This window comes from Poecilia latipinna, unplaced genomic scaffold (assembly GCF_001443285.1).
Source record: "Poecilia latipinna isolate Pla-1442-1.1 unplaced genomic scaffold, P_latipinna-1.0 Scaffold1677, whole genome shotgun sequence".
NCBI classification, from domain to species: Eukaryota; Metazoa; Chordata; class Actinopteri; order Cyprinodontiformes; family Poeciliidae; genus Poecilia; species Poecilia latipinna.
The window spans coordinates 76,941-103,604 of NW_015114293.1; the positions used below are offsets into that span (position 1 = coordinate 76,941).

The 26,664-nt window shown below is 37.5% G+C and overlaps 1 protein-coding gene across 2 annotated transcripts in view; it reads right to left on the minus strand.

Moving 5' to 3' along the window:
• Positions 1 to 26,664, minus strand: part of drp2 (dystrophin related protein 2) — a 118,083-nt gene that overhangs the window by 51,095 nt on the left and 40,324 nt on the right. For both annotated transcript variants that reach the window (XM_015060016.1, XM_015060015.1), the window contains exons 5-11: positions 25,422 to 25,578; positions 19,705 to 19,851; positions 13,940 to 14,018; positions 9,153 to 9,213; positions 5,679 to 5,740; positions 5,109 to 5,183; positions 1,738 to 1,939 (exon numbers count right to left, since the gene is read on the minus strand). In XM_015060016.1, the coding sequence (XP_014915502.1) occupies positions 1,738 to 1,939; positions 5,109 to 5,183; positions 5,679 to 5,740; positions 9,153 to 9,213; positions 13,940 to 14,018; positions 19,705 to 19,851; positions 25,422 to 25,578 (783 nt within the window). The remainder of the gene's footprint in view (positions 1 to 1,737; positions 1,940 to 5,108; positions 5,184 to 5,678; positions 5,741 to 9,152; positions 9,214 to 13,939; positions 14,019 to 19,704; positions 19,852 to 25,421; positions 25,579 to 26,664) is intronic.

Here is a 26,664-nt window from a genome sequence, read left to right on the forward strand (position 1 = left end):
TTTATCTGCTTTATGTGTGATGGGATCTGGATTCACGGTTCAACTGGGTGAATATTAACTAAACCGCATAAAAATGCGGCTAAATAGCCGATTTATAATTTGACAGGTAAAAACAGAACATGACCGATTTTGGTAACACTTTATTTGAAGGGGGTTGAATAAGACTGTCGTGACACTGTCATAAACATGACATAACACATGTCATGAACATGAATGAGCCTTCATGAATATTTATGACTGTTGTCATAAAGCGTCATTCGGTAAATTATGACACTTTTAATACAAAGTTGACATTATTCAAAATGTCTTTGTTATGACAACTTGACATTAACCAAGAAATCATTACTGATATAAATTTGTTATAAAATAATTACTGATTGCACTTTAAAAAATAGGTAACTTTATGTTATTAAAGGTAAAGTTTAAACAGTGTTACCCCAATTTTTTTTCATCCTGTCGGTCAAAATGACAGAGAACAAAAAAGTCTAGCACGACCTCTGGTCTAGATTCATATTTAGATATCAACAACATTCAGGAGCATTCAATTGTCTTTGTTGTGCAATAAAATCCCTTTGAGGGAATTTAATCTTCTGACATATTGTTGACTCAGTGCAACATCAAATTTAATGAACATTTAATGAGAGAAATTAGTGCCACTCACTGCTGGATGGATTTAACTCTCCAGACTTCTCTAACTTGACAACTACAGAGTATATAAGAAGAGTGAACACTTAACTTAAAATGCCAGGCTTTTGGGAAGTGATAAAAATTATTCAAGCAGCCGTGAAAACATTTCGATGTTTAGCGTGACGTAGAAACATAGGTACAATCCAAATAAAAACAAATATGTGAGAAAGACAAAAAGAAAATGTGCAAATATTTTAAATTAACATTTTCACAATGACTTTTGTATCAACTTCATGAGATTAAACTTATTATCAGTTATAGTAAAACTCGATAAACTGAAACAGAGTGATGGGTTCACTTCTGTTAATCTGCTAATAGCGGAGAAAAGTTTGATAATTTTGAAAACAGTACAGTTAGCTTCCTCTAAATAACTTTACAGATAAAGTGCAAAATAATTAATTTGTAAGCTTTAAGTTGAAGAGGCCCCCAGCCGGGTGCCTTAAAGGTTTGGCAGAAAAACAGCAGTGTGCATCATTAAATCAACACCATACCCGAAATGAAACATGGTGATGGCAGCATCACGGTTTCATGGCTTATTTTTCCAATGCTGGAAGAGTTTGTCAAAAAAATGTTATTTGAATTAAAATACAAGCTGATTCTCAGGATCACAGTGAGTCTAAGCACGCGTACAAATATTAAGTCAAAGCAAAGCCTGTTGTGATGCGCGGAGTTGTTTCACAGGTGCAAAGAAGTCAAAGGCTGAATTAGCTGAAGCTAATCACTCCGAGCAGAAATGATGACGAGGTCTGCGTCTTGGGTGCTTCAACATCTTTCAAATCTTTGAAGAAATAAAAGTTTTGATCATTCAGTTAACCATCTTCATAAGAGAGCTATACTTTATCTGTCTTTGGTAACCTCTGGTTAGCTTGTGCCAGAGAAACACGAATGGAAAAAGAAAGGTAATATCTGTAAAAATAAAATAGTAAAGAGGTGGGAGACGGGAATCCTTGTCAGCTGGATGTATAAACCCTTCATCAAGCTACAGCCGAAACCGCAAACCGTTTTCAACAAATGCTTCAGTTTTACCTCGACAGGAAGAGCTACACCCACCTGTCATAAACATTGAGCAGCCAGTTGAGGCACATGTCAACGCAGAGAGGGATGTTGACCAGAAGGGACCTCTGCTCCTCCAGCCCCTCGTACACGGCCGTCAGGCCGTGAATCACCTCCACCACGTCCATCACATGCTCCCCCTGCTGCAGCTCCTGCTCCCGAAACACGTCCACCAGGCTGCTCAGCGCCACCAGGTCCACTGAACACAACACACAAGTTTCTGTCACACACAACACACTGACATCGAGCTGCGCTACGGTAACACTCAACAAGCAATCTGTGAAAGCAGCCGTTTTTTCCACAAACAAAATAAGAAATTAGTTTCCTGCATGTTTCTGAATATTAAGATTAAATATTAGAACCTTAATAATACGGACAAAATAAATGCAGGTAACCACGGCAACCAGTGAGCGCTTCACGGCCGGCCCTTCCTGCAGTCGGGTTGCGCGTTCATCCGCTGTGTTTACAAACAAACAATTCCTCTATGACTTAAAAGAAATTAACTTTTCAATTTAACGGTTTTGAATTTTTCTGAGACTCCGCCTTCAGGAAGTCGTCACAACATGGCTCCTCTATTAACCCTTTAACAACCTTTTTTCTTTTTTTTTTTACCAGCGTTTCACTGAGACGCAACTCGAATACTGAAATCAGCAGTTCCACCAGGTCTGTGCTGATGGCAAAATAAAGCAAAACTATACAAATTTACACAAAAATGTCAAAATTCAAACAGAAACATAGAAATAAACCCTAAATAACCTATTTAGTTATCAACAAAAAAGTAAATTTTGGGGTTAGTTTCACTTTAACAACTAACAAATGATTATATTAGATTTAAGGATGAGAATGAGTGTCATTCATTATGGGAATTTGATCTGATTTATTTATTTCAAACAGGTTTTTAAAAACAAGAAGACAAACAATCAGTAGGGCAGAGAAAACATGTGCATAAATAACCAAGAATAAAATATCTAGTTACCACTACTTCTCTGTTTGAAAAGGAGTAGGAAGAAGTGAACACGCATTAAATCCGACCCTTTATTTCAGTTTAATGAAATATGTTACTTACTGGCTCAATAATTATGAAAAATTTGTAATTAAAACCATGTTGTAATATTCATGTGCCTGTTCAACATGACAAATAAATTATATTACATAGACAAAATGTTTACAAACCAACAAGAAGCAGAAGCTCTACAGATAACAATAACAGTGACAATGACAATATAAGAGTTTATCAGGTGTGAGAGGTCCTTATGTAAAATTGAATGTCAGTGGCCATGATAATTATTTTTTTTATTATTTTTACTTTTTGTCTGTTCAAAATAAGCAGATACATTTTGAAGCGGCCTGGAGAAAAACAACTGTCGAAGGTGAAAGGTCAAATCTGAGGTGTTCGTGTGCATTACAGTTGGAACTAAAACGGCTTAAAACGTGTTTCATTCAAATCAACATGCATATAAACATCAGCTCACCTCGCTTGTGACCAGCGGCCTCCTCTTCCACGCCGCAGCAGCGGTGCTTATTCACCCATTTTGGCTGCTTAAGCCTCGCCATATGTTTCAAGAGCAGTGACACAAATTTGATTTCGCTCTTCTAAACTAATTTGATGGCCCATCGCTGGGAGCGGAGCTAAAAGGGTGTCCGTTGATGCCAGGTGTAATTGGATAGCGCGATAATGAGGTAGAACAGAGAGAGGAGCGATAAGGGGGAGTATTTTGAGGGTTGGGAGGGAATCACCCAAAAATGCATTTTTGATGGGTTCTGACGCGGCTCTGCTCAGCCATTCGGGGCGAGGAAGAATGAGGCTTCGCTAGTTATCAAGGCAGCCTAGCAATTAAATTCAGTAACGATATCGACTCCTAGACCCGAGGACGGTGAGATAACAGCTGGAAAGAGAAAGTGACAGAAAAGGGTTTTACGCGCTTGCTGAGTTTTTATTATGGCGACTTGGTATGTGGGAAGGAGGCAAGGTTACAGGAAGGTTACAGCAGAAAAGGAGAGAAAAGCGAAATAGAGAGGGAATAAAATGAGTGGAAGGTGAAAATGGGCTGAACGGGGGTCAGATTCCTGAAAAAGGAGGAAAAGGCATCGACCCCAATGGGACCGTCAATGAGGCTTTAACCAAGCAGCTAAAACTAATTAACTTCCATTTTGTAACTCAAATGGACCCATTAATAGTCAATTAAGCAAAATGCAAGGCTGTGATGACAATGAGGATTACTGGTGCATTTTAAACCCAACAGCAGGATGTTTTCAAACCTGACCGAAGTTCTTCATCAGACAAAACCGCCGCCAAACGTTTGTGCAGAAAACATGTTCGTTCGTGACGCTATCATTTTATAAAGTATTGTTTCCAGAGGTCATGAAAGGTCAACCAGCCTCCCCACCTTCTTCAAGTCAGACAAAACTGATGTCAATCAACTCGACTATGTTTGTGCAGCAAATTTGTTGTTTGTGCTGCAATGGCTTTGAAGAAATTAATGAAATCATTTTGATTTCGTAAAAGTGGGGCGGCTGGTTGACCTTTTGACCTTTAAACTTTCATTGATATCTTCAAAGCCAAAATAGAACAAAACAAAAATTTTTGCTGTCAAGTTGATTGTCACCAATTTTGTCTGATTTAAAAAAAAGTGTGTGTGTGTGTGTGTGTGTGTGTGTGTGTGTGTGTGTGTGTGTGTGTGTGTGTGGGAGGGGGGGCTGGTTGACCTTTCATGACCTTTGGAAACATCTCTTAATGTTTCAAATCTCCACCTGGATATTTTTGCTTTGCTTAATTGACTATTAATAACTATGTTAATTGCACAAAGTTATTTAAATGACCAGTGAGTAAACATATATTTGCCCATTTATCCATAACAACTTTCAAAATATAGCAAGCTGTTTTCACGATTTACCGTCTATTAAAAGTGTTTCATCAGATTAATTTCACTCTCTGCTACGGCGGGGGGGAGATTACCGTAATAACCCGATATTGGCTGGAAAGAAAAAACGTCTCACTTTTCAGAAACCGCTGAAATTTTTCAGATAGCGCAAAGTGTGGCGGAAATACGGTACTGCAAATTTGGCTGGATCACCGGCGCTCTGTTTGGACTGGAAGGGTTAAAATGGTAGCAGCACAAACATTTGACACCAATTTTGTCTGATTTGAAGAAGGTGGGGGCGGGGAGCAACTTCAACAGGTAATTTTCATCTGTTTCCAGGCAGAGTGGAGGGAGCCATGACGCTTTTGATCGCTGACTAAACAAATGTGCCACAGCTAATCGGTGCATCACAGAGAGCGCGTCACAGTGAATTACTGCTGGTGCAGGATAACAAAATATCACTTAAGCAATCAGACAGATAATACACCAGCAAAATAGCAAACATACATCTCAGAGACTTCTGAACCCGTCGAAGCTTCATAGCTGTTCTGTATGCAGAGAACTTGATGTTGTTCAGATCCGCTGGTGGAAGGAAAAAGAGACAGAGATTAAAGAGATGAGAGGGAGAACTAATCCATTCCACCCTGCAACCGAGGAATAAGGCATCCCAAATCTGTCCCATTTGTTTATCACCACGCTGCAGAGTCATTAGCACTTTATTGTATTAGAAACATTATCCACACTCGCATTTCTTGGTACACATGCAGGTCCAGCTGCGACGGTGTGCGTATCTATTCCCGCAAACTCCCTGTGTCAGACAAGATTAACTGTGAGACGCATCGTGTCGTTTAATCACAATTAATTAGAGGCTAAGCGGGAAGCAATCACAGCGCTGGCAAATTGGGCCTCATAGGTTAATGACAGTAGAAATGTAGCCCTCGAGGTGATTGAGATGCGGGTCGCTTAATGAGCTGCGAGATAAGGCCTTAACAGCCCAAACCCAAACTTGGGGTGATTCTGCAGGCCGACCGAGGTCACGGACGAACGAGCGCGAGGACGGCTCGCCTCTTCACTCACCCAGCGCCTGGTACAGCTCTGTCATCTTTGGATGGTCCCAGCATGTTGTCTGGGCCTGATGGCTGAAAGAGAAAATAACAAAGGCAAATAGATTCATGTAGCAAGGACAAATGGAAGCACATTTTCTTTACGACTTCACTGATCAAAGCGGAGCTGACAAAAGGAGTGAGAATAAAAAGGCGTGAATAAGAGAGATGGGGAAGGATCTGAACATAGTAGCTACGTTTCCACTACAAACGTGCTCAAATCTTTGTCTATATTCTGCTAATGCCGAAATAACACAATTTGGCAACTTGTGGTGTTTCTTTTAAATAAGAAAAAAATTAAAATCACATGTGAATGAGCTTGTTAACGCAATATGTCATTAAAAGTCAAGGCGGTGATGGATGTAATAGTTTTAGCAGGTTTTCAATGAGGTTCAGTGTAGTGGGCTCTTCATTTGAAAAGAGATGTAAAACACGTTTTCCTCTAAAGGTGCAGCGTTAACTTTTATAAAGCATGTGTTTTTACATATTTGTTAAGATTAACAATCTGTGAAAAAAATTACCCCCTCCTTCTTGAGCTATTACTGCCATCTGAAGAAATGCACAGCTCACCGCCCAAAATCAGCCAATCAGAGCCAGGAGGCGGGTCTTAATGCTGTCAATCACTTGCTGTTAAATGTGCTAATCGGTGGAGAAACAACTTACCATTACAGAGAAACCGTTTATCCGCCTTAGCATTTACAATAAGACCAGCTTGTAGCGGCAGGAGAGAGCAAAGAGGTTTGGGGGAGGGAAGGGAAGAGAGCAGCGCCACACCCGATAGTGACTGACCCGCATCTGTACTCTGATTGGTTGTTTGTAGTTAACACTGGGAGGACTGGGAGAAGGTAGGAGCATACCATACTGTCATGACAGTGACAGCTTCAACAAATATGTAAAAAACGTCTATACTTTTTCTGTAAAGTTAATTTCTGCAGCTTTAAGCAAAAGTACTTTCCTATTTTCAATTTGCCCGGTTTTATGCTTAATGGAAACGCAGCTTGTGAATACTTTTTGCATGACATGCCAAGAAATTTTAGGCCTGAAAAGTCCAGACACGAGTCAAACATAATGAAAGGATTCATGTTCAGGCATTAGAGTTACAACACATGACTGCTCTGCTGCTCTCATAAATAGAACATGATCCAACTCATTTCTATCCTTTTAAGAAAAAACAAAACTCTGGGCTGCAGTTTCCTCTGAAGGGAACATCCAGGAAATGTATCATCTATAAAATGGATCCAATAAAAGGACAAGAGCAGCAGAATAAATGAGAAACCCCACAGCAGGAAGTCTGCCAGAAAACACGGGCCTCTCAGGACTGGAATCATCATTCTACCTGCACTAGCGCTCATTGATTACTGCCGAGCAGAGAGCTACTCAGATGCTATACATCTCCCATCCCCACCGGAATAGGAATACAGTCCATAAAGCACTGACTGGCAGGCTAAACAAAGACCCACAAGGTTGTGTTGCAGTTGATTAACAAGATAAATACTGCAAGTCTACAGAGGAGCAAAGCGCATAAATGTTTGTTCAGTTGCAAATGGACCGTTCTGTGCCTAAATGTACCTATGACACATTTATGACTCAATTCATTTATTTAAAAAAAGTCTTTCTATGAGGATAAGTAGTATCGATCAGGTGAGCTGATAAATAAACGAGTGCTTAGCCAAACAGAGCTCACTGTAGCTTCTGCTCAAATCACGATCATTATTTTTCTACTCACCAATAAACGTTTAAACTACGGCGAGATCTTTGAACATTTCTGGAAATATGTGTGCTACTAAAAGTTCAATAAAGATGCAGTTATGTGAAAAGGTGTTTATCCCAGGTCTCTTCTGCATCTTTCAAATCAAAATCAAATGTTATTTGCATAGCACATTTCAGCAACAAGGCATTATAAAAACACAAAAAAATCAACAAGCGAAACATTAAATGTCCAAGTGCCGTCATTTACACGTCAAAATGTTGGTTAGTGTTTTATTTATTATGGTGCAAAAGCAACTTTAAAAATGTTTTTTGTGTAGATTTAGTGGAACTCAGTGTTTCCTGAAAGTTTGCTCCACACTGTAAAACATATGAAGGTGTTTTAACTTGAAAACTAAAGTTCACCTGTAGCCTTGAAAGCAACTTGGAAGAGGTCTAATTGAAACTAGTGGAAATCCTGACTAACAAGATGCAGAAAAATCTTCTGCATTGACTGGACAACGACCTTTCGTCAAAGCAAAAAACACCTGCAGATGGTACAGTTGTTTTTTTTTTTTTTCCGGACTGGTTGGCACTGAATTGATCTGAATAAGATCTACAGTAACACCAAGAGAAAGACAAGAAACTTTTGCTTCAACATATTGATGTTTTACGTATTGAATCTGTCATATTTGTACAGATAATCAGGGAAAACCTGATTCGTCTTGACAGGAAAACTGTTTCAATGTGTATTTAAACAGGACATTATTGCCTGATGAACTTCCTTCCTTCCTTCCCTGTGGAAAGTTGACCGCAGGCAGCGCCGCTGTCTGTTAGTGCTTTCTGCCCTCTAACCCGCTCAACAGCAGGTGGTTCTGCTGCAGGTCACTTCTTACTGACAGGCTGTCGTTCTTCTACAATGTTTCCCTGTGGTTCCCCAATAAGACGGCATCAAAATCAGGGTTTCATCATTTCCACAGGCAGACAATTAGCTGGCAGAGAGCTAATCAATCTGACGACTGCTCTGGTGGTAAATTTAAGCTAAACTTTGTCGCTGTTCCATCCTGATTTTTCATCGCTGGTTCAATTGCTGTGTGATTAAAATAGAATTACACAAATAAATGCTGATTTTTTTTATCTTTGCCTACAATCAGAGGTGGACAGAGTACACAAAACTACACAAAAGTGTACTCAAGAAAGAGTAGCACTACTTCAATATATATTTAATGAAGTAAAACTAAAAAGTAGCCGTCCAAGAAATTACTCTAGTAAGAGAAAAACGTATTTGGTAAAACGTCTGTTTAAGAAACTGATCAAATAATTTAATATTTAAAAATTATCATCAGATGGACCAAAATATAAAGTGGAAAGTTTAGTATTTTTAGGACAAAAATGACAATACTTTATATAAATAACAAAAAAATAACAGAATCTGGCAAAATAATGTTTTTCAAAAAGGTTACTCTGCCTAGACTTTATCAGAATAAATTATCAAACTAACTGGGGCTCGTATGTGTGAGCAGAACTGTAATAAATTCTCTATTGATCTCCACAAAATCACCAAAGAGGCTGAAGAATTAATCAGCATAGAAAGGCTCATTTCTGCAAGTATCTGAGGAAATCAACTGCATATTAGAAAATTCATTACACCAATCTCTGTTTGTTTTTTCACTGAATCTGGCACTAAAAATATCATCTAACCGAGTCATTCAGCCTGGCATGAAGAAGTGCATTCACCTGGATAACACAAACACTCACTTACTTAATGTAGTAGGGCACTTTGTTTGGGGAGATGGCACGCTCCCATGGTACCTGGACCGAACCTGTGCAAGCACAGAGAGAGACAAGGAGGGGGGTAAAAATCAATTTGAGAGCGGTCCCGTCATGCATGAGCTGTGCTCAGTGCGCCTGACAGCGTGTCCGTACACAGCGTCCATTCAGACCTTTGCTAACGGAGCCGCTGCCCGGTACAACAGGCGCAGTGAAGCCAGAGAAACGAGTTCATTGTGTAACGAGGTTCTCACAGAGAGCCGGTCGTAGATCACAGCCAGGGAGTCGGTGAAAGAGGATCCCTGGAGAATTTACTCATTTACTCGTACAAAGCCAAAGTTTGGATTAGGAAAATCAAAATGTGGACTATCAAACTTAAGAATGCAAAACCAGAGGTAATGAATTTCTATAAAGGTCTGAATAGATAAAGGAAGAGCATTATAGACAGGTACAAGTTAATTAACTGGCTAACACTTTATCTGAACAGGTGTGACGGACATAACACCTGTGATGAAGGAGTCTTCATGAATGTTTACCGCTGCTGTAATGAAGTGTCATTCAGCAAATAAACACTTTTAGTGCAACTTTTAGTGCAACTTCGCATTAAAAGTGTATTTATGTACCAAACAATGCAAAACTGACACATTTAATTAACTTTTAATGCAACTTTACATTAAAAATGTATTTATTTACCAAATAAAGCAAAATTAACATATTTAATGGATTTTTAATGCAACTTTTAGTGCAACTTTGCGTCATTAGTCGAATTATTTACTGAATGACATTTCATGAAGACGTTCTTGAAGGCTCCTTTTTGTTTATAACAGGTGTTCGTCATGTCAGGCTTATGCACACCCCTTAATATAAAGTTATCATTAACGGCAAAATAACAAAATATTACTAAGTATTTTTGGTCTAGTTTCTAGTGAAAATACCTTAGTACACCTGAAACAATTCAAAACTAACTTGCAGGTAACTTTTAAACAGAATATTGGTTAAAAGTCAATAATTCATTAATATCGACGTAAAACTACTGGCACTTTATAAAAAGTGTTATGATGTTTTCGGCTCTGTGAGAAAGAAATTTATTTGCAAGTGAAGAAAGAAATAAAACCAAGCAGCTCAAAGTTTACCAGTCATTTATGTAAACATTGACAGATTTGACGTTCATTTCCCGTTTAGCTCTTCAAAGGATAAACTTTATAAAACATATCCTGAACATTTCCTTTTACAACCAGTTCCTATTATTCAGGATTCTGTTCATTCGCAGACTGGATAAGCTTTTCATTTTTAGACTTTTCTCCTTTAAATTAATTTCCTGGAATCCTTACAACATTTTGTAAATCATATATCAACATGAATTTCCCTGCAAAGTAGCTGCAAAACAAAACAAAGAAGAAAAAAGAAAAATAGCCAAGCTGTAAATGAACTCCAGTCTGGCAGCTCTGATCAGGATGAAGGTCGGCTGGGATTTTCCCAGCAGATGCTCTGGTTCAGATAAACTCAACTAAAAACAGAGATTTTTACCCTTTTTCAGTTCGGTTTGGAATATATGATGGAGAACGAGGGCCAAACTAAGAAAATGTAACAAAAATAAACAAATGCATTACAAGAATAGTCATAATATTATGAGAATAAAGTCATAAAAGTACAATAATAAAGGTGTAAAAATATGATAGTAGTTTACTTTTAAAATAAAGTCACTATATTACAAGAATATAGACACAATATTCTTGCAAGTCTGTTTGTTCTCATTTATTATCTGATGTCCAAGTTATTAGTTTTTCTGGTGGATGGCGAGAAACAATTTGATTCCTTGTATGTCTAGTAAATATAATGAATTGAACAAATAGAGTTTGACTTTTACTTTATTCTCATAATATTGTAACTTTATTCTTGTGGCTACATCGTTTTTATTTTCTCAGTCTGGCCCTAAGACTTCGTAGTGCGATTATCTTTCAACAGGATAACTATTAGTTATATAGTTCATAACTCTGACCTTTATGAAAGTTTTGTAACAAGAAAACTGCTGTTGAATAAAGTCATAATCTTGCTTGCAGTTTTCCACAAACTGTGTGAAAACTTGAACTTGTCTCCACTGTGACCAGGTTTTCTGTGACCAGGTTTTCTGTTAGCCTAACAGAAAACCTGCTATAGGCTGCAGAAGACAGTCTAATAAACAATAACAACAAACAAACAAAACAACAAAAAATCTGCAGCGCAATAACTATACAAACATAAAATTCATACATAAAACTCACCGGACTATAAGGAGGATTAAGCAAAACAAAACAGTCAGTCAAAGCACAGAACGTGTCACTCTGCTGACTGCGGCAGCCGTAATGCAACTAAAACACTTTGACACAAAATCGCTTCGAGGCCAGTCAGCACCACCAGAAATAATCTGCACTAATTCAATAGTGGGGCTGTTTCACTCCAGAACAATATATAAGGTGCTCTGGATTACTTTAATAAAATTAAAGGCTTTTTAAGTGCGCCTTTTAATTTTAGTCTGGAAAATATGGTATGTTAGTGTGGCCTAGTTAAATCCAGCTCAGACTTTACAGCAAAACCTGGACACTACTGAGAGACTCTGCATCTAATCTGATGACAGACATTTTATTCTCTCCTAAAGACTTACAGCTGTAAATCCAGTGAGCGGTTCTTTTACAGAACATAAATGCTTTTTGTTCTGATTTATAAGAACCTGTATTATTTTCCAAACACTTGTGGAAGACATGATGTCTTTCATGGTGTATTTATGTGAAAGACGTCGTTTTGGCCTTTCACATAAATAAAACAGACTGAAGGTTGTAAGAAGTTAATGGGATATAAACTCCTTGTATTGTTGTAATCTTATGCAAACCAGAGGCGTTCAGTGCTTCTATACATTAAAGGTGCAGAAGTTTTTCTTTTCACAGTCAAGTTTTCAACACTGACCTCACCTTGACAGAGTAACCAACTTTACAGAATGATTTAAAGAAAACAAATCTCTTTATAAATGAGACAAGTGAAAATGTGTTTATCAGAGAATTATCAAGCTCGTTTCAATTTATCATCTGATTGATTAACTAATTGCAGACACAAGAACAGAGAGAGATCATAGATGACTGAATCAATACAGATTTAATCTACTGGTACCAATAGTTTACTGATTCGATCGGTAAAATGTTGAACCATTTCAGAAATGAGGGCTTTACCTCAGAGATCACTCCAGTCCTTGAGCGTTTCACTCCTGTAACTTTCAGATGCTCCCTGCTCCGACTCACCTGAATCAAAGAGCTGGATTCCCTCATCAGCAGCCACTCAGCCCTGCAGAGGCCTGCTAACGACCCATTCAGCTGATTTATGCGTTCTGGAGGAGGGGTTCATCTCAGAGTTGCAGAACAGTAGCTGTGGAGGACTGCTTGAAACCAAACCATTGTCCAAGCCAACGACAGAAGTCAAATTTGACCTTTCTGTCAGTTAGAGACATAAAGAGATGATTTGTGAATCTACCGGGACGGCGCCGCATCAGCATCCTTCATCGCTAATGTCCTGTTTATTGGAAACCTTTTTAACCTTCTGAATAACTTCTTCGCCTCGTTCACATGCTGCCATGTTGTTGCTCCTCCACTCATCAGGCAGAATTGAGTGGTGGGTTATGTTGGTGCATTTTGATGCATTACACCTTCTGTCTTCTTTTTAAAGACTAAAGTAATGTTAGTACACGCCTCTGTTACTTCTAACATACTACTGGCTGCATTTCCATTACAAATATGCACAAATCTTCATCTATATTCTACTGAAGTTGAAAAAACACAATTTCACAGCTCAGAAGTTTCCATTAAATAAGAAATTAAATGAAAATCATACATGAATAAGCTTGTTCATGTGATAAGGCATTAAAAATGATGACAGCAATGGATGTAAATAGTTAAATAATATATTATAAATGTATATATATTCAGCAGCCATGGCACTCTGTCACTGTCAGCCGTCAGAGGAGACGTCTGCGTCTTATCCAGGCATTGGAGCGACAGCCTCTTCACACGTTTTAGAGGATTTTAGAGGCTGATTTTACAGAAGAGCTCTGGATTCAACAGGTTTGAATGAACTGTGTGATGCTGTGAAAGCTCTGGTGGATCCAGCTGCACGATGTCTAAAAGAAAAAAACTAAAACAAAATCAACCCATCATCCTCCTCCTACCACTTCCTGTCGTCTTCTTCGTCGTTTTGACCAGTAGAAACATCCGGCTGTTGATCACGTGACTCGTATGATGCGAAAAAGTGTTTCAATGTGTCTGAAAAACTTTCCCCCAAAAACTTTAGTTTTTTCTTCTTTTTTTTTTTAATTGCCATGTTTCCATTTTTTATTTCAATTTGCACCATTTTATGTTTAATTTTATGGGTCTCAACTTGAGAAGCAGAAGCAACAGACTCACACAAAACCGAGCTTTTACATTTCATTTTGAATTTAAATCAGATCCCACTTGTAGACAACCTGCTGCTTCTCCTCATCCTCTGCAGAACAGCAGGTAGAAGAAGAGACAGAATTTATAAATGTGGATCTCTGATCAAATTAGGCCCACGTGCGCCAGAGGAACAAAGCTCTCCAGCTCCACCTCTAACCCAAATGCACACACACACACACTCAGCAGCTTCTAATTGTATTACACCCTCCCTCCTCTTCACACACACACATGCATCCACTTTCTTTGAGGTGGTGCCTTGGCACAGCACGCCACAGATTGTTGCAACACAAGGCACCAACTTCAAATAGCAGAGGAGGACCCTTACTGGAGAGGAAGTGCTGCGATCCAGGGCCAAAGTCTCTGTGTGCATCCTGGAGCTGCTTCAGCCGCTCCTCAATGGAGCCCTGAGGACACACACAAAGACACACACAAAGTTAAATCAAAGACACTCCTGCTGCTCCGCACTCCCGATCACAAGCCTCCACAACTGGAAAACAAACAGGCTACTCGCTTCTTCTCTATTAGCCAACTGCTGAATGTAAAATTAGCTGGGGTTTTATTTGTTTTGGATTTTTTTTTCTCCAGCTCCTGGAAGCAGCAGGTAGAAAATGAAGACAGAGATTAGAAAATTATTTGTTATGTGAAAAGTACGGCAGGCTGCAGAGTCGTGTGGCTGACAGCTGCAGAGAGAAAGCGTTAAATGTTGCGTCAATAGCCATGGAGACCGAGTTGACAGAATTAAGCTCGACATGGTTTTAAAAAAAAACTTTAATATTTGGTAGGTTTCCCACCAAATGAGATTTAGCCTGTCTAATCCCAGTTTATGTGAAAAGTATTGGATTTGGCACATGAATCCATGTCAGCCTCCTCAAACAATGGGAGGTAAATCCACTAACTGTGAAGTGAGTAGGCAGACAAAGATAGGAGAAAAAGATAAAGATTAAATAGACAATGCCCTTAAAAACTAAGAACCTGATTTCAGTGAACATCTACCAGACCAGGAAATTCAAAAATACAATCTAGAGCTTGATTTAAATTGTTTTAGACGAACAGAGAGCAACGTCGCTGCGCTTGGGAGATGTTACTGCCAACTTTGCTGTGTTCTACAATCTATTTGCTCTACAGGCAATTTAGCCAGACATAAGGAAGACAAATGACTAAATTATCCGTGAACGGCAAATATTAGCAAAACAAATTTGGACAAGGACTTCCACTAGTGCCAGACAAACCAAAATAAACAGTGATCTATCTGGAACAGCAGTTAAGCATTTAATATTTCAATTAGAATAGAACTGATACCGAAGAGAAAGGTGACTTCATTCTGCTGCCTCTGGAAATACAATGTACAATACTATCAAATTTCTTCCCTATCAAGTCATTTCAAAGCTTTTCTTTGTTCATTTTGGATTAAATGAAGAGTCAGGCCTAGGAGAGCATAGAGTAGTTTGAACATAGAAAATGAATCAAGTGGAAAAGCAGAGGAAAGAAAATCTTTTTGAGATAAATATCAGCTGAAGCCTGTGTTTTAAAGAACAATTTGTGGTTAATATGTCATATTTGCTTCTGTTTTAATTATGTTATCTTTGGTATCTTTAAGATTCAACTGCACTGTAAATCATTTGTAGGTGGTTTAACTTAAAAAAAAATGCAATTTAAGTCAACAAGAAAATTCTTCTGGTTTTAACTCGGGAATTAAAATTCATGAAGTCGATTTAAATTGTCTAAACATCGTTTTTAAAGTTCATTATTCTGAAATTGAGTTTTAACTTAATGTTGCAATTTAAACCAAATAATTACTTCACAATATACAAGATGATAGTTTGATCAGTTACTCAGCACTTGAGTAGACTTTTAAGCAAATACTTTTTTACTTGAGTAATTTCTTGGATGGCTACTTTTTACTCTTACTTGAGTAAAAATATGTTGAAGTATCACTACTTTTACTTGAGCACTTTAGAGTATTTTTTGGTGCTCTACCCACATCTGGAAATAGGTCAGATTATTACCAAATGATGAACAGAAAAAATTTACCTAGAAAGGACTACTGTTTTAGTCAAACTGGAACAAAAATGCAAATTATTAAACTGAATCAACTTTTAACATAAATATGAATCAGCCGATGAAATGGCAGCATGTAGCCGTGCTGAAGATGACTGGCTGAAGTTCAAACTGAACGACTTTATTTGGTGACTTAGTTTGTGCCGGGTGATCCGTCTGACTATTTCAGAAACTTTTAATCCACAGAGATTTTCACCCTGGACCATCTCTTATGCTTAGGGTTAGAAAAACAGAAAAAACAAAAGGCAATTAGCTGGATGAAACTGCCTTGCTAAGGTCAAAGGTGAGCCGTCATACTGGATTGCATCAGGGGTTGAGTTTGCTGCTGCTGCTAGTGGTGTGATGGGGCTGGGAATCTTTTATTGGACCCTTTGGAACCAGCAGAGCATCAATAAATGTCACAGCATACCCGAGTATCTTTACCGGTCGTCTCGGTCCCTTTATGGCTGCAGCGCACCAATTTCCTGACGGCTACTTGCAGCAGGATTCATGCTGCACAGTAAAACCAAATACGTTGGGAAAGTTCTTGTTTTTTTTATTTCTGGGTAATCCTAATCATTTTAACAAGCCGTTTATTTATTTCTATGTTTATTTCCAAGGTGTTTTTATAACAGTAGGTCCAGAGAAACACATATATCACTTTTTTTGGGGGGAAACACCTTAAATTACAATTTTATGGAGCCCCACAGGGGACATGGGGAAATGTTTCTTTTGGTTTTCATCGCAGTAAGCAAAAACACCCTGGTCTATTCTGTATACAGTCACCAAATATAAACACATTTAAAGAGCCTCAGTGGAAACATGTTTATATGTTCTGGACTGCTTGGTGCAGAATATTGATTGAAAATTGATTTATTCACTGCTGTTTGTGTAAGGTTGAGATGGAGCTGCACATGAAACTGACCTTTATTAACCAGATTACCAACATAAAAAGACAACCGAAACTGTCAGATGACTTTATTACCCCGTGAAAATAGTCCAAATAGTTTGGATGTAGTTTTTCTTTCTTTCCTTCTAATGGAAAGTTTCTGTTTGTATATTAGAACAGATGGAAAAAGATGGAAAGTTTTAGGGGAAAAAATACATATCTGCTGGGAAATATAGATCCAAAACAGCATTTTTTACACCATAATAATAAAAGCAAAAGCTATAAATAAAGGGTTTTATCTTGAGGCACACAGATCACCTCACTGAGAACAAAAGAAAGAAGGGGATAACCTGTAGATCATTTTCCCTTTAAAGGGAAAAGGAAAATTAATGGATTAGACTTTCAATATCTTCTATTTTTGTAGCTCTACAAATGTCAGACTCAAAGGACTTTTCAAAGAAATGCTGAAGGGTGATGAAGACCTCTTCGAAGCAGTCTCTAAAGACCCTGAATGTCTGCAAAATGTTAATCATTCAGCTGCGAAGATGTTTGAATCTGAACCAAAATGGACAGAGAAACTTACAGCTAAATCTGTTCTGGAGTTTCTTTTCAACATGTGGACCAAGAAAATATTAGAGCGTCAATTTATTTGTAAGGGTTGCAAATCAAACATGGGCAAATTCTGAGCTACAAAAACTCTTTGCATACAAACGGTCTTTTGCTTTCAAAGTGGGATGTTAATTTCTACAAACTTTCCAAGTGGTTCTAAATGATTATTATCTGAAAAGAGAGGCAGAGAGAGTAAAAAAAGCGCCGGCTGACATTTCAGGCTGTGAAGAATGATGTCATGAAGGTTATCTAATGTGAGCAGGATGTTTTAACAGCAGGTGAAAGCTGAGAGGGTTTTATTGTGTTTGTAGGAGCAGAGACAGTCTGGTGACGGAGGATGCAGTTGATGCTTGAAAAACGCTGCAGCTTTCCCTGCTGGTGCATCCATCCAATCAGCGCAGCAGGGAGGGGAGGGGAAGTTCACTTCAATGTTTCAAAGGCTTTAAAGGTGAGTGCCTCAGATTCAATGAAGTATTGCCCTCAATATGTAAGTGCATGTTCAAGCAAACACTTCTACTGCAAACATCTGTTTTTACCGCTCCTTCTAGGTATTCTGGAGCGTCACTTTTAGATTATTTCTGCTTTATGACATGCATCACCCTGCTGCAGCTTTGTCGTTTAAAAAAAAAAAAGTTTGCATTTTATGATCTGCCGTCATAAATAGATCTACGTTCTCAGGAGCGATGCTACAAAACTGTGTGACTTTGAAAACTAAAGCTGTGCAGACCAAGCAAAACGAACCAAACTCTCACCTTGGAAATCCACTTAAATCTCTAATGGAAGATTTTTATATGGAAATTCCTAAAGTTCAATTCATCTTTATCAAAGCAGGTCTTAAAAGAGAGTCCATGCTTGCTTTTAACAGGCCGTTAATATTACCATCGCGTAGCTCGACTGATGATCCCCAAAGAAGAAGCACTCAGCGACATAAAGTATTAAAGATATGGGCAAAGAGCAAAAAATTAGTCAAAGTTATGACATGCTCTGCAGTTCAAGAGGGTAAACCTGATGATAAAAGCAGACAGTAATATTACATTAAAAGAAAGATTTTTTGTCTCTTTTTCATTTGATGTTCACATTATTTGGCTGAAAAAAAAACTTAGCTGGTAGAAAACATGTAATTAGCAGAAGTGTTAGAAAGTGAAACATTTTACAACAGAATTAATGAATGAATTTGAAATTAAGAGTAATAACATTTACACAGTTTGTGTTTCAAAGTCTATCCCTGCCTCTGTGTTCATAATACTGATGATGTTTCTCACTTGGTTGAAAAGTTGAACTTTGTTCTAGAAAAAACACATTTTAAATAAACAACTTGCAAAGGCAGTTCTTCTGCTGATATGCTAAATGTTTAGTCAGGAAGTTCAGGGGATGGAAAATCTACTCCAAGAGATTCATGGAGCAATTATCAGAGGCATTAACAGGTGCTAAATATCTGCAAACTTAAATTTGGATGCGCTTATATTTCTGAAACCACAGACAACAGTAAAAATAAAATATGCCAAGCAAACAGAGTCTCTGGATTCATTGCTTTCCCACATATACAGCTCTGGAAAAAATTAAGAGACCATTTAAAATGATCAGTTTCTCAGATTTTATCTTTATAGATAAATATTTGAGTAAAATTAACATTGTTATTTTATTATATGAACTACTGACAACACGTATCCAAAATTCCAAGCAAAAATATGAGAAATGGTCAAAATAAGAAAAGATGCAGCGCTTTCAAATCTCAAATAATGCAAAGAAACCAAGTTCATATTCATTTAGAAACAACAATACTAATGCTTTAACTCAGGAAGAGTTCAGAAATCAGTATTTGGTGGAATAACCAGTCGGGTTCAGTGCAGGAGTCTCTTCATTTTATCCAGAGCTGTAGATCAGCTGTCATGCTTGCATGTAGGAGAAAGTCTGCTGTTGTGATTATCTGTGCATTACAGCCAGAGCAAAAAGAGTTAGATTCTCAGATCAGAGCCTTTTAAGTCCTGCAAGCTGTGAAAAATACCGACTGCTGAAATCAGATGGTAATTTTGACAGAGAATGTATCCAGCACTCTGCAACAGAAGCCAGAGGCACTTTTCTTATTTATTAATAAATGTTATTTATCTTTGAATAAATCTAAGGAAGAATCCTTCTCCTGTCTTTCATATCATCTGTACTTTTTAATTAGAAAAATCATCATCTCACTGAGGGAAATGTTTTTCTGTTCTATTTCAATCAGTTCTTCACCAGCTGAACCAAGGTCACTCATCACATGATACAAAAACTGGTGCAAATTTCTTTAAAGAGCATTAAAAGATTTTCAAGAACGCACTGCTTTGTGAAATCCTCCCACAGAGTTAAAATTTAGAGAACGAGTTGAAAGCCTGAGATTCTGAAAGACATTCTTCAGACGGAGGCAAGAGGAACCGCAGCGAATGATGCAACTTATTGACATGAAAGGTTTTCACTTTCTACTGATGTGCATGAGCACCTTTATAGCTCCAGATATTACACCTGCACATCCTGCAGGAAAACGTGCTGCTGGCAGCATCAAACCTGCCAATAGACGCTACCTGAAGCACTTTCCATCTGCTGTTGAGATGCTCCAGGACCCGGGCGTTCTCCATCGACAAATGGACATCAGAGATTGCCAGCTGGTGGGCCAACTCATTGACCTGCTTCATGCCCTCCTTCACCTGCGAGAGTTCCTCCTTGAACAGCTGCAGGAGCCAGAAAGAGAAGAAAAAGAGGCACAAAATGGTGCATAATGGACATACTACTCATAAATGTAAATATCAGAAAAAAAATACCTTAACTTGGATAATACTTGACTAATCAAAGAAAATATTTTGTCACACTTTATTATGTGAAGGGGTGTGAATAAGATATGACACTGTCATAAACTTGAAGAAGTCTTTGGTAAATAATGACACTTTTAAAGCAAATTTGATTACAGGAGACATTTTCAAACAACAGTAGTGTTAAAATGGTCACTTTTAATACAAAGTTACATTAAACGTTGTAAATAATGACACTGTTAATGCAAAGCCGCATTAAAGGTGGCACTTTTAAAGAAAAATTGCATAATACAGCTTTTACCGCAAAGCTGGATTAAAAGTTGCATTATAGTGTCATTATTTACCGAATGAACCTTCACGACAACCATAAGTGTTCATGAAGACTTCTTCATGTTTATGACAGTGTCATGTCAGTCTTATGCACACCAAATCAAATAAAGTGTTAAGAAAATCTTTTTTTAAATTTCTCCTTTACTCAAACTTTTGTACAGCAATGGTAAGGTAACATCTAGAAATCAAAGCAAATGAATTCTAATCACTGCAGATATATGCCTAAAAATGAATAGACAATGAAAGAAAACCATCTGATCTCAAAAAGAAACAGAATAAATCATGTAAAAGTAATGAAGGTCAACAGAACCGACGGCTCATGAATTTGTCTGGAAACATTTTGAAACAACAAAGCTGATTTAAACTAAGAAAAAAAAATTGGTTCATCACCTGAATTTTAATTTTTGCTAAAGTCTTTGCTCTTTACAGGCACTAAAATAAAAGTTTTGTTGCAGAAGACAAAGCCGCTACAAAAACAAACATGTAATCTGTGAAGGTTATATAGCGACATTCATTACTGCTTCAAACTGTCCGACTTTATCCAAGAGCCAAGGTTTCCTGTAATCTTTTAAAGGATTCATGATCAATATTTCTTCAGGCTTTGTGAAGGTCTTTTTAAAAAGTTCTTCTTCAATATTTGGAGGACTTTGGCTGCTATTCATAACAGACGAACAGCACCTGAAAGTAATTTCCTTAACAAATAGGAAACATTTCAGCTACGACGTGTCAAAAGAGTCTGAGCACCTCCTTCAGTTGAACACTGAGTGTAAGGCTGCAGCTAACGGCTATTTTAGAGCCACCTTGTTGTTGAAAAACTACTGTTCATGCTGCTTTCTGATCACACAGACATAGAATAAACAAACACAAGATTAATACTGCTAAGTAGCAGCAGAAAGATTAAATGTTTGAAAGAATGTGGAAACAATCTCAAAAATCAGGATAGCTTTTCCTGATCAGAAAAATAAACAGGTTTAATGTAACCACAGTAAAATTTTCTAGTGCCTGGTCTCTCTGACGCTGGATAAAACTCAGTTTAGTAATCTATGTGTGATAAAATATTTAATCTTGAGCTAAATCATATTTGTCAAACTCGAGGCTCGTGGGCCAAAGCTTTTTATGTGCCCCCCAGATTGTAGACTAAACCCCTAATGTGCTTAAATATTATGTTTTCAGTCAAATCAGTGCCGTTTTTATCAGTTTATTGCCAAATTATATCAATCAGTCCTTCCAGTTTATTGAGAATTATCATGGAAATTCAAGTAAATCAACAAATCCCCGCACCTTTTTGTGCTAATTGGGAGTTTATAGCTGATCTTTCTCAAAAATTGAAAAACACTTTTTTACATGTATTAACCAACTGCCTCAGCTTTAACCGATGTCGGATTATAGTCCATGATCTATACAGCAAGTAATAAAAAGTCCCATTTACCATCATAAATAAGTGCAAATATTTCTAAATTTGTACCACAAAGACTCAAGAAAATCACAAAAAGAATCATGAAATCTTGGAGGGACTGAAGAGATGTTCAATAATATTATTTATTTTAAGAATGTATTGATATTTCAACAGTTTGTGAATATTCTGGCACAACTTGCCCTTTAAGAGCCTTCATGGTATTGATTTGGCCCAAAACGAAAATGATAAATACTTGTTCCAATGCACAGATAAACTAACAAACTATGTATTTTTATTTTTGGCTTTTATGTGATTTAAAAACTAAGTAGCACACATTTGTGAAGCAGAACAAAAATGAATAAAACTTTTTTTATTACTTTGGAAATTCTTCTTTTCACATTTCTGCAGAATGAAAGCAAACCGGTTGAACAACAACCAAATATGTGAATAATCTAGTATAATTAAATTACAATATGAGGCATGATCATGTTGCTAAACATTTTTGATCAATTTATGACTTATTCTGACCTCTATCTCCAAATATTAGTTGCAACTTGACATTCAATGGACCCGTTTCTGAGCCCAAAGAGCTTCACTGTAAAACAGTCACTGAGTGTCTTACTTTCTAAATAACATCTAAGTGCCTTTACTCTACAGTGACAGCAAATATTGAGAAAGAAAATGAGGCTGGAGGCATCATCTGGATTAAAAGAAATTGATGAAAAGCCACAGAGGTGGCTTCATTCCTTTATTCATTTACAAATGTATCTTCACTTGCTGCTGTGTCATCGATTTGCGGCATTACTTCTGTGATCAATGTGAACATTTTAGAGTAGTCCTATTATTACATCTATACTAACCCAATAACGGCTGACAAAAGAGTATACACGGTTTTAAGAATTGTTTTTATGACTGCAAGTCCAAGGTACAATTTAATTTTCAACATGATTGCATGGCTTGAGCCTAAAAGAAGTCAGCCAAGAAAACCAAGCAAAAGTGAAAAGAGGAAAACTTTAACTTCACATAATTTATATTTTAGAAGGCGATTCACAGGCTGGAAAATGCTGCTGTGGCTGAAACGGCTCTAATAAATGATAGAGCTTTGCAAATACTTTTACTATTTGAATCACATTTTATTACGCCTCAAACACAAACTTCAGTGTCTTTTATTGGTAATTTGAACCAACACACAGCAGTGCATAAATGTGTTGGATTGTGTAGCGACGAGCAGCATAAAGACCAAGAAACAAAGCAGACGAGTCAGGAATGAAGCCGTGGAGACGATAAAAGAAGAGTTAGATCATCAAGCAATATCTCAAGCTTTGATTATCTCACGGATCACCGCTCAGTCGATTGTTTGAAATTAAGAGAACAGAACCAATTCAAACGGCTGTTTAAAGTAGGGCTGTATAAATAAATCGATTCGGCGATATATATCGATATTTTCCGCCCTCGGAAAGTATCAATTTTTCATCCGCGAGTATCGATCCGTTAAACCATAGGGGTCCATAGCCTGACAGCTCTTTTTAACGTCTAGTTTGTTACGGCGTAGCAGCAAGACTCCGCCTCCCTCAGTCTAACTTTCAACTCGAGCTTAAAGTGCACATTATAAACTACACACCAGTTTTTAAATTGTGTTAATAGGCCAAGTATAACCGAAGTTGTGCTAAAATTAGTAAACCATATTTTTCCGAATGTCAGAGAAATGTCAAAAGCGCCGCCATTCCCCGGCTGTTCCGATTATGTGAGAGGGAATGAGCTTCCAAACGTACAAAATGAAACAAAACATTAGATTCCTGTGTTTTTGTTGATGTAATATCTTCAATAAATAACAATGAGCTGTATTTTGTTGCTGAGGAACAAAGTAAAGTTGCGCAAGTAACCGTGAAAGAGAAGCGGAACGGAGAAGCGGAAAGGAGTAGCGGCGCGAACGGAGCAGCTGAAAGCAGTGAAATCACGAAATTAATGCAAATTTTGACTGGTAGCATTCACTTCGTAATTAGTTTTTAGCTTAGCGGTTTCTGTTCTGTATATAAAGGATTACCCCACTGCTCCTGTATTACCGTTTAAACGTTTGAGTTTTATGTCAAATCCACATGAATTAAATGACAGAAACTAATTCTCTCACTGCGTCTTTGATTTATTTTGTCCAGCTGCAGACTGTTAGACTGTTCAATCAGAGTCAGGTATTGTGTAGTTGGTGCTTTTAATTAGTTTTCAGTTAACTAAATTCAAGTCTATGGAACACAAAATGTCACTAAAATCACTCTGTCCTTCTAAAATCTTTCAGAAAATTGTAAAAATGCACTGAATCGTAGCAAATTGTATCATTAAATATTGTGATGCATATCATATCGTGACCAGAATATCGTATATCGTATCGTATCGTGAAATTATTGTATCGCTACACCCCTAGTTTAAAGTGACAAACCAGGTAAGGAGAGCATTAATCACAAATACAGACAAAGGGCCACTATGGACATTTATTGGTCAAATCTGGATGTTAGAGTCAAAAGAATTAAAAAAAAAACTAGATTATAGCAAATGTAGGAAACGGTCTTCCAGTCAAAGGAGACAAAACTTTTTATGGAAAAAATTAATCATATGGATGATTTAATGTAAATGTTATTGAGGATCTGTGGCTGAAAGGGTTGAATAAGGATATTTAGAGATGCTCTGTGTCCAGTCTGACTGTGTTTGAGTTTTTTCACAGAGAAATATGCAAAAATGTCTCCAGATATATATATTAAAAAAAAGTCAGCCGGAAATCCACACAAAAAATGCATCCAAAAGTTTTACAAAGTGCTGATTCAGGAGAAGCATTGAATGCAACACAGTTTTCAGATTTTTATTTGTAAAATATTTTAATAACCTTGTAGTTTTATTTCCTTTCACATCACAGCTATGCACTACTTTGTACTGGTCACCAATACGATCTCAATGAATCACATTAAAATTTATTTTTGTTAAGTTGGGACAAAATGCGATTAAGATGTAAATTTCAACACCCTACGCAGTTTTATTTCACAGACAGGCAAAAACTGAAGGAAATAATGTAAAAAAATCCTCAGTTTTGTCGTTTCCATCATAAGAAAAGATGAAAAGACGCAACAACAAACCTACAGCTATTTCTGCATCTGCCATAAAGCAGCGTTTAAAGAGTCAAAACAAGTCCTGTGAAGACGCCACAGGTTTATTTTAGCATCTTTCAGTAGGTGAATGTATATGTGCACGTGTCACTGAGAGCTAGAGAAGAGGAAACCTGACAAGCCTTCCCTGGAGACTGGGCCCAAACATGTGCTGGCTGTGACAAGAGTCCAAACAGTGACATGATTTTTGTGAAGGGTCCTCAGTTATAATGAACAGTGCCACGCAATTACAGGCGGCAGCGGCACTCGGCACTCAATAATGACTAAACCAATGACCTGTCATTTGTTTAACAACCTCTGCGCGGAGAAGGATCGTAACCCCCGCCGCCTCGCAGCGTCATTTTGAAGCGGCGCGTCCTTGTCATCGTCTGTCACATCGCAGCTGCTCTGACAGGCATATTTACGCAAGCAAACATTTTGAAGCAGAACTGCATGATACAGATCTGAAATATTCATGAAACATCGCTTCAGTGCTCTTGGTGACAAAAACTTCCCGTCTTTAAAATTTGCGGTGTATAAAAGCTCATTTGTCTTTATTTGGAGGCACTAGACCATATTTAAAACAGATTTGTAACAGCTTAAGTGTGAGCGTTGTGTGTTCTGCAGTGTGTGTCCACCTTGGTGGCATCAATGTGGTCCTGCAGCGAGTCGATGAAGAGGTCGCCAACAGGCTCCCAGGCGTCCCTCACGCCCTCTGCCTGCTCCAGGGCCCCCGCAAGCTCGTCCATGGCTGCCTGGATCTGCAAAAGGCACTCCAGTGTCCTCTCCATGTGCCTAGAGGATTTGTTGAAATTACAGTTAAAATCTGAGCTAAGAAAAGTTTTGGCCTCATGCAAACATGCAGTAAATCACAGAGACTTGTCTAAGTTTTTGTTTTTTCTTTGAGTCAGGGTAGGATGTGTTGCTTTTTACAGGATCAAATATTAGATTCAGTTTTATTGGTCAAATCTGAGCAAAAATTAAGGAGCTTGTCTTTCATATGCTCACAGCGTACAGACAACAGAAATAATTGTTACCAACATAATTTTCTTACAAAGGCAAATGTAAAATACAACACAAAGTATTTGTGTTTTACAACCAAGTTTTAACAAAATGTAAAACCAAGTGTATCGAGACTTTTACTGAAAAACAAACTTTGCTGAACCCAAATCAGCTTTTATTCTTTCTTAAACTTGGCTAACTATAGCGAGCGTTTTGAAACAAATGACCCAAAGCCTGTTCTTATTACTTAAAATAAATTTAATCAATCGAGTTCAAAAGAAACTGAAATCTAGATTCTTTTTTAATACAGCATATGCCCAAAATTACTAAGAAGCAAGTTTATGCCAAAAAAACTTTAAAAAGTGACATTTTGAGAATAATCTCAAATGTTTTCTAGAAAAAAAATCTAATGTTTAGATTAATATCAGAAATTTCTACAACAAAACCTTGTAAATTTCTGAATTTCCAACACTGAAAACGTTCTTTTGAAAATTTTTCGAGAAAGGAGGAAAATTAAAACTTTTTTCTATCTGCAATGGTCGTAACACGTAAAAATCGCTTTCACCTTTTGGAGCTACAATAGATACCAAACTACCTTATTTGCCTGATTTTAGGTAGTTTTTTTGTTTGTTTTTTTTTGCCCCCTATTACTTTTGAGTGGACAATTCTGGCCCACGTGGCAAAAAGTTTGGACGGTCCTGCTCTAAAGTAAAGAACAAACCGTTTTAAACACCATGTAAAGCTGTTCTTATGACAGCAACAAATCTGCAATGAAGAAGTTGAACATGTAGGATCTTCATAGACTGTATAAGTTTACATATCGGCAGTATTTAAAGTGGATGACGATCAGCTCTTAGACTGTGGAGCAGTTCTATAGGA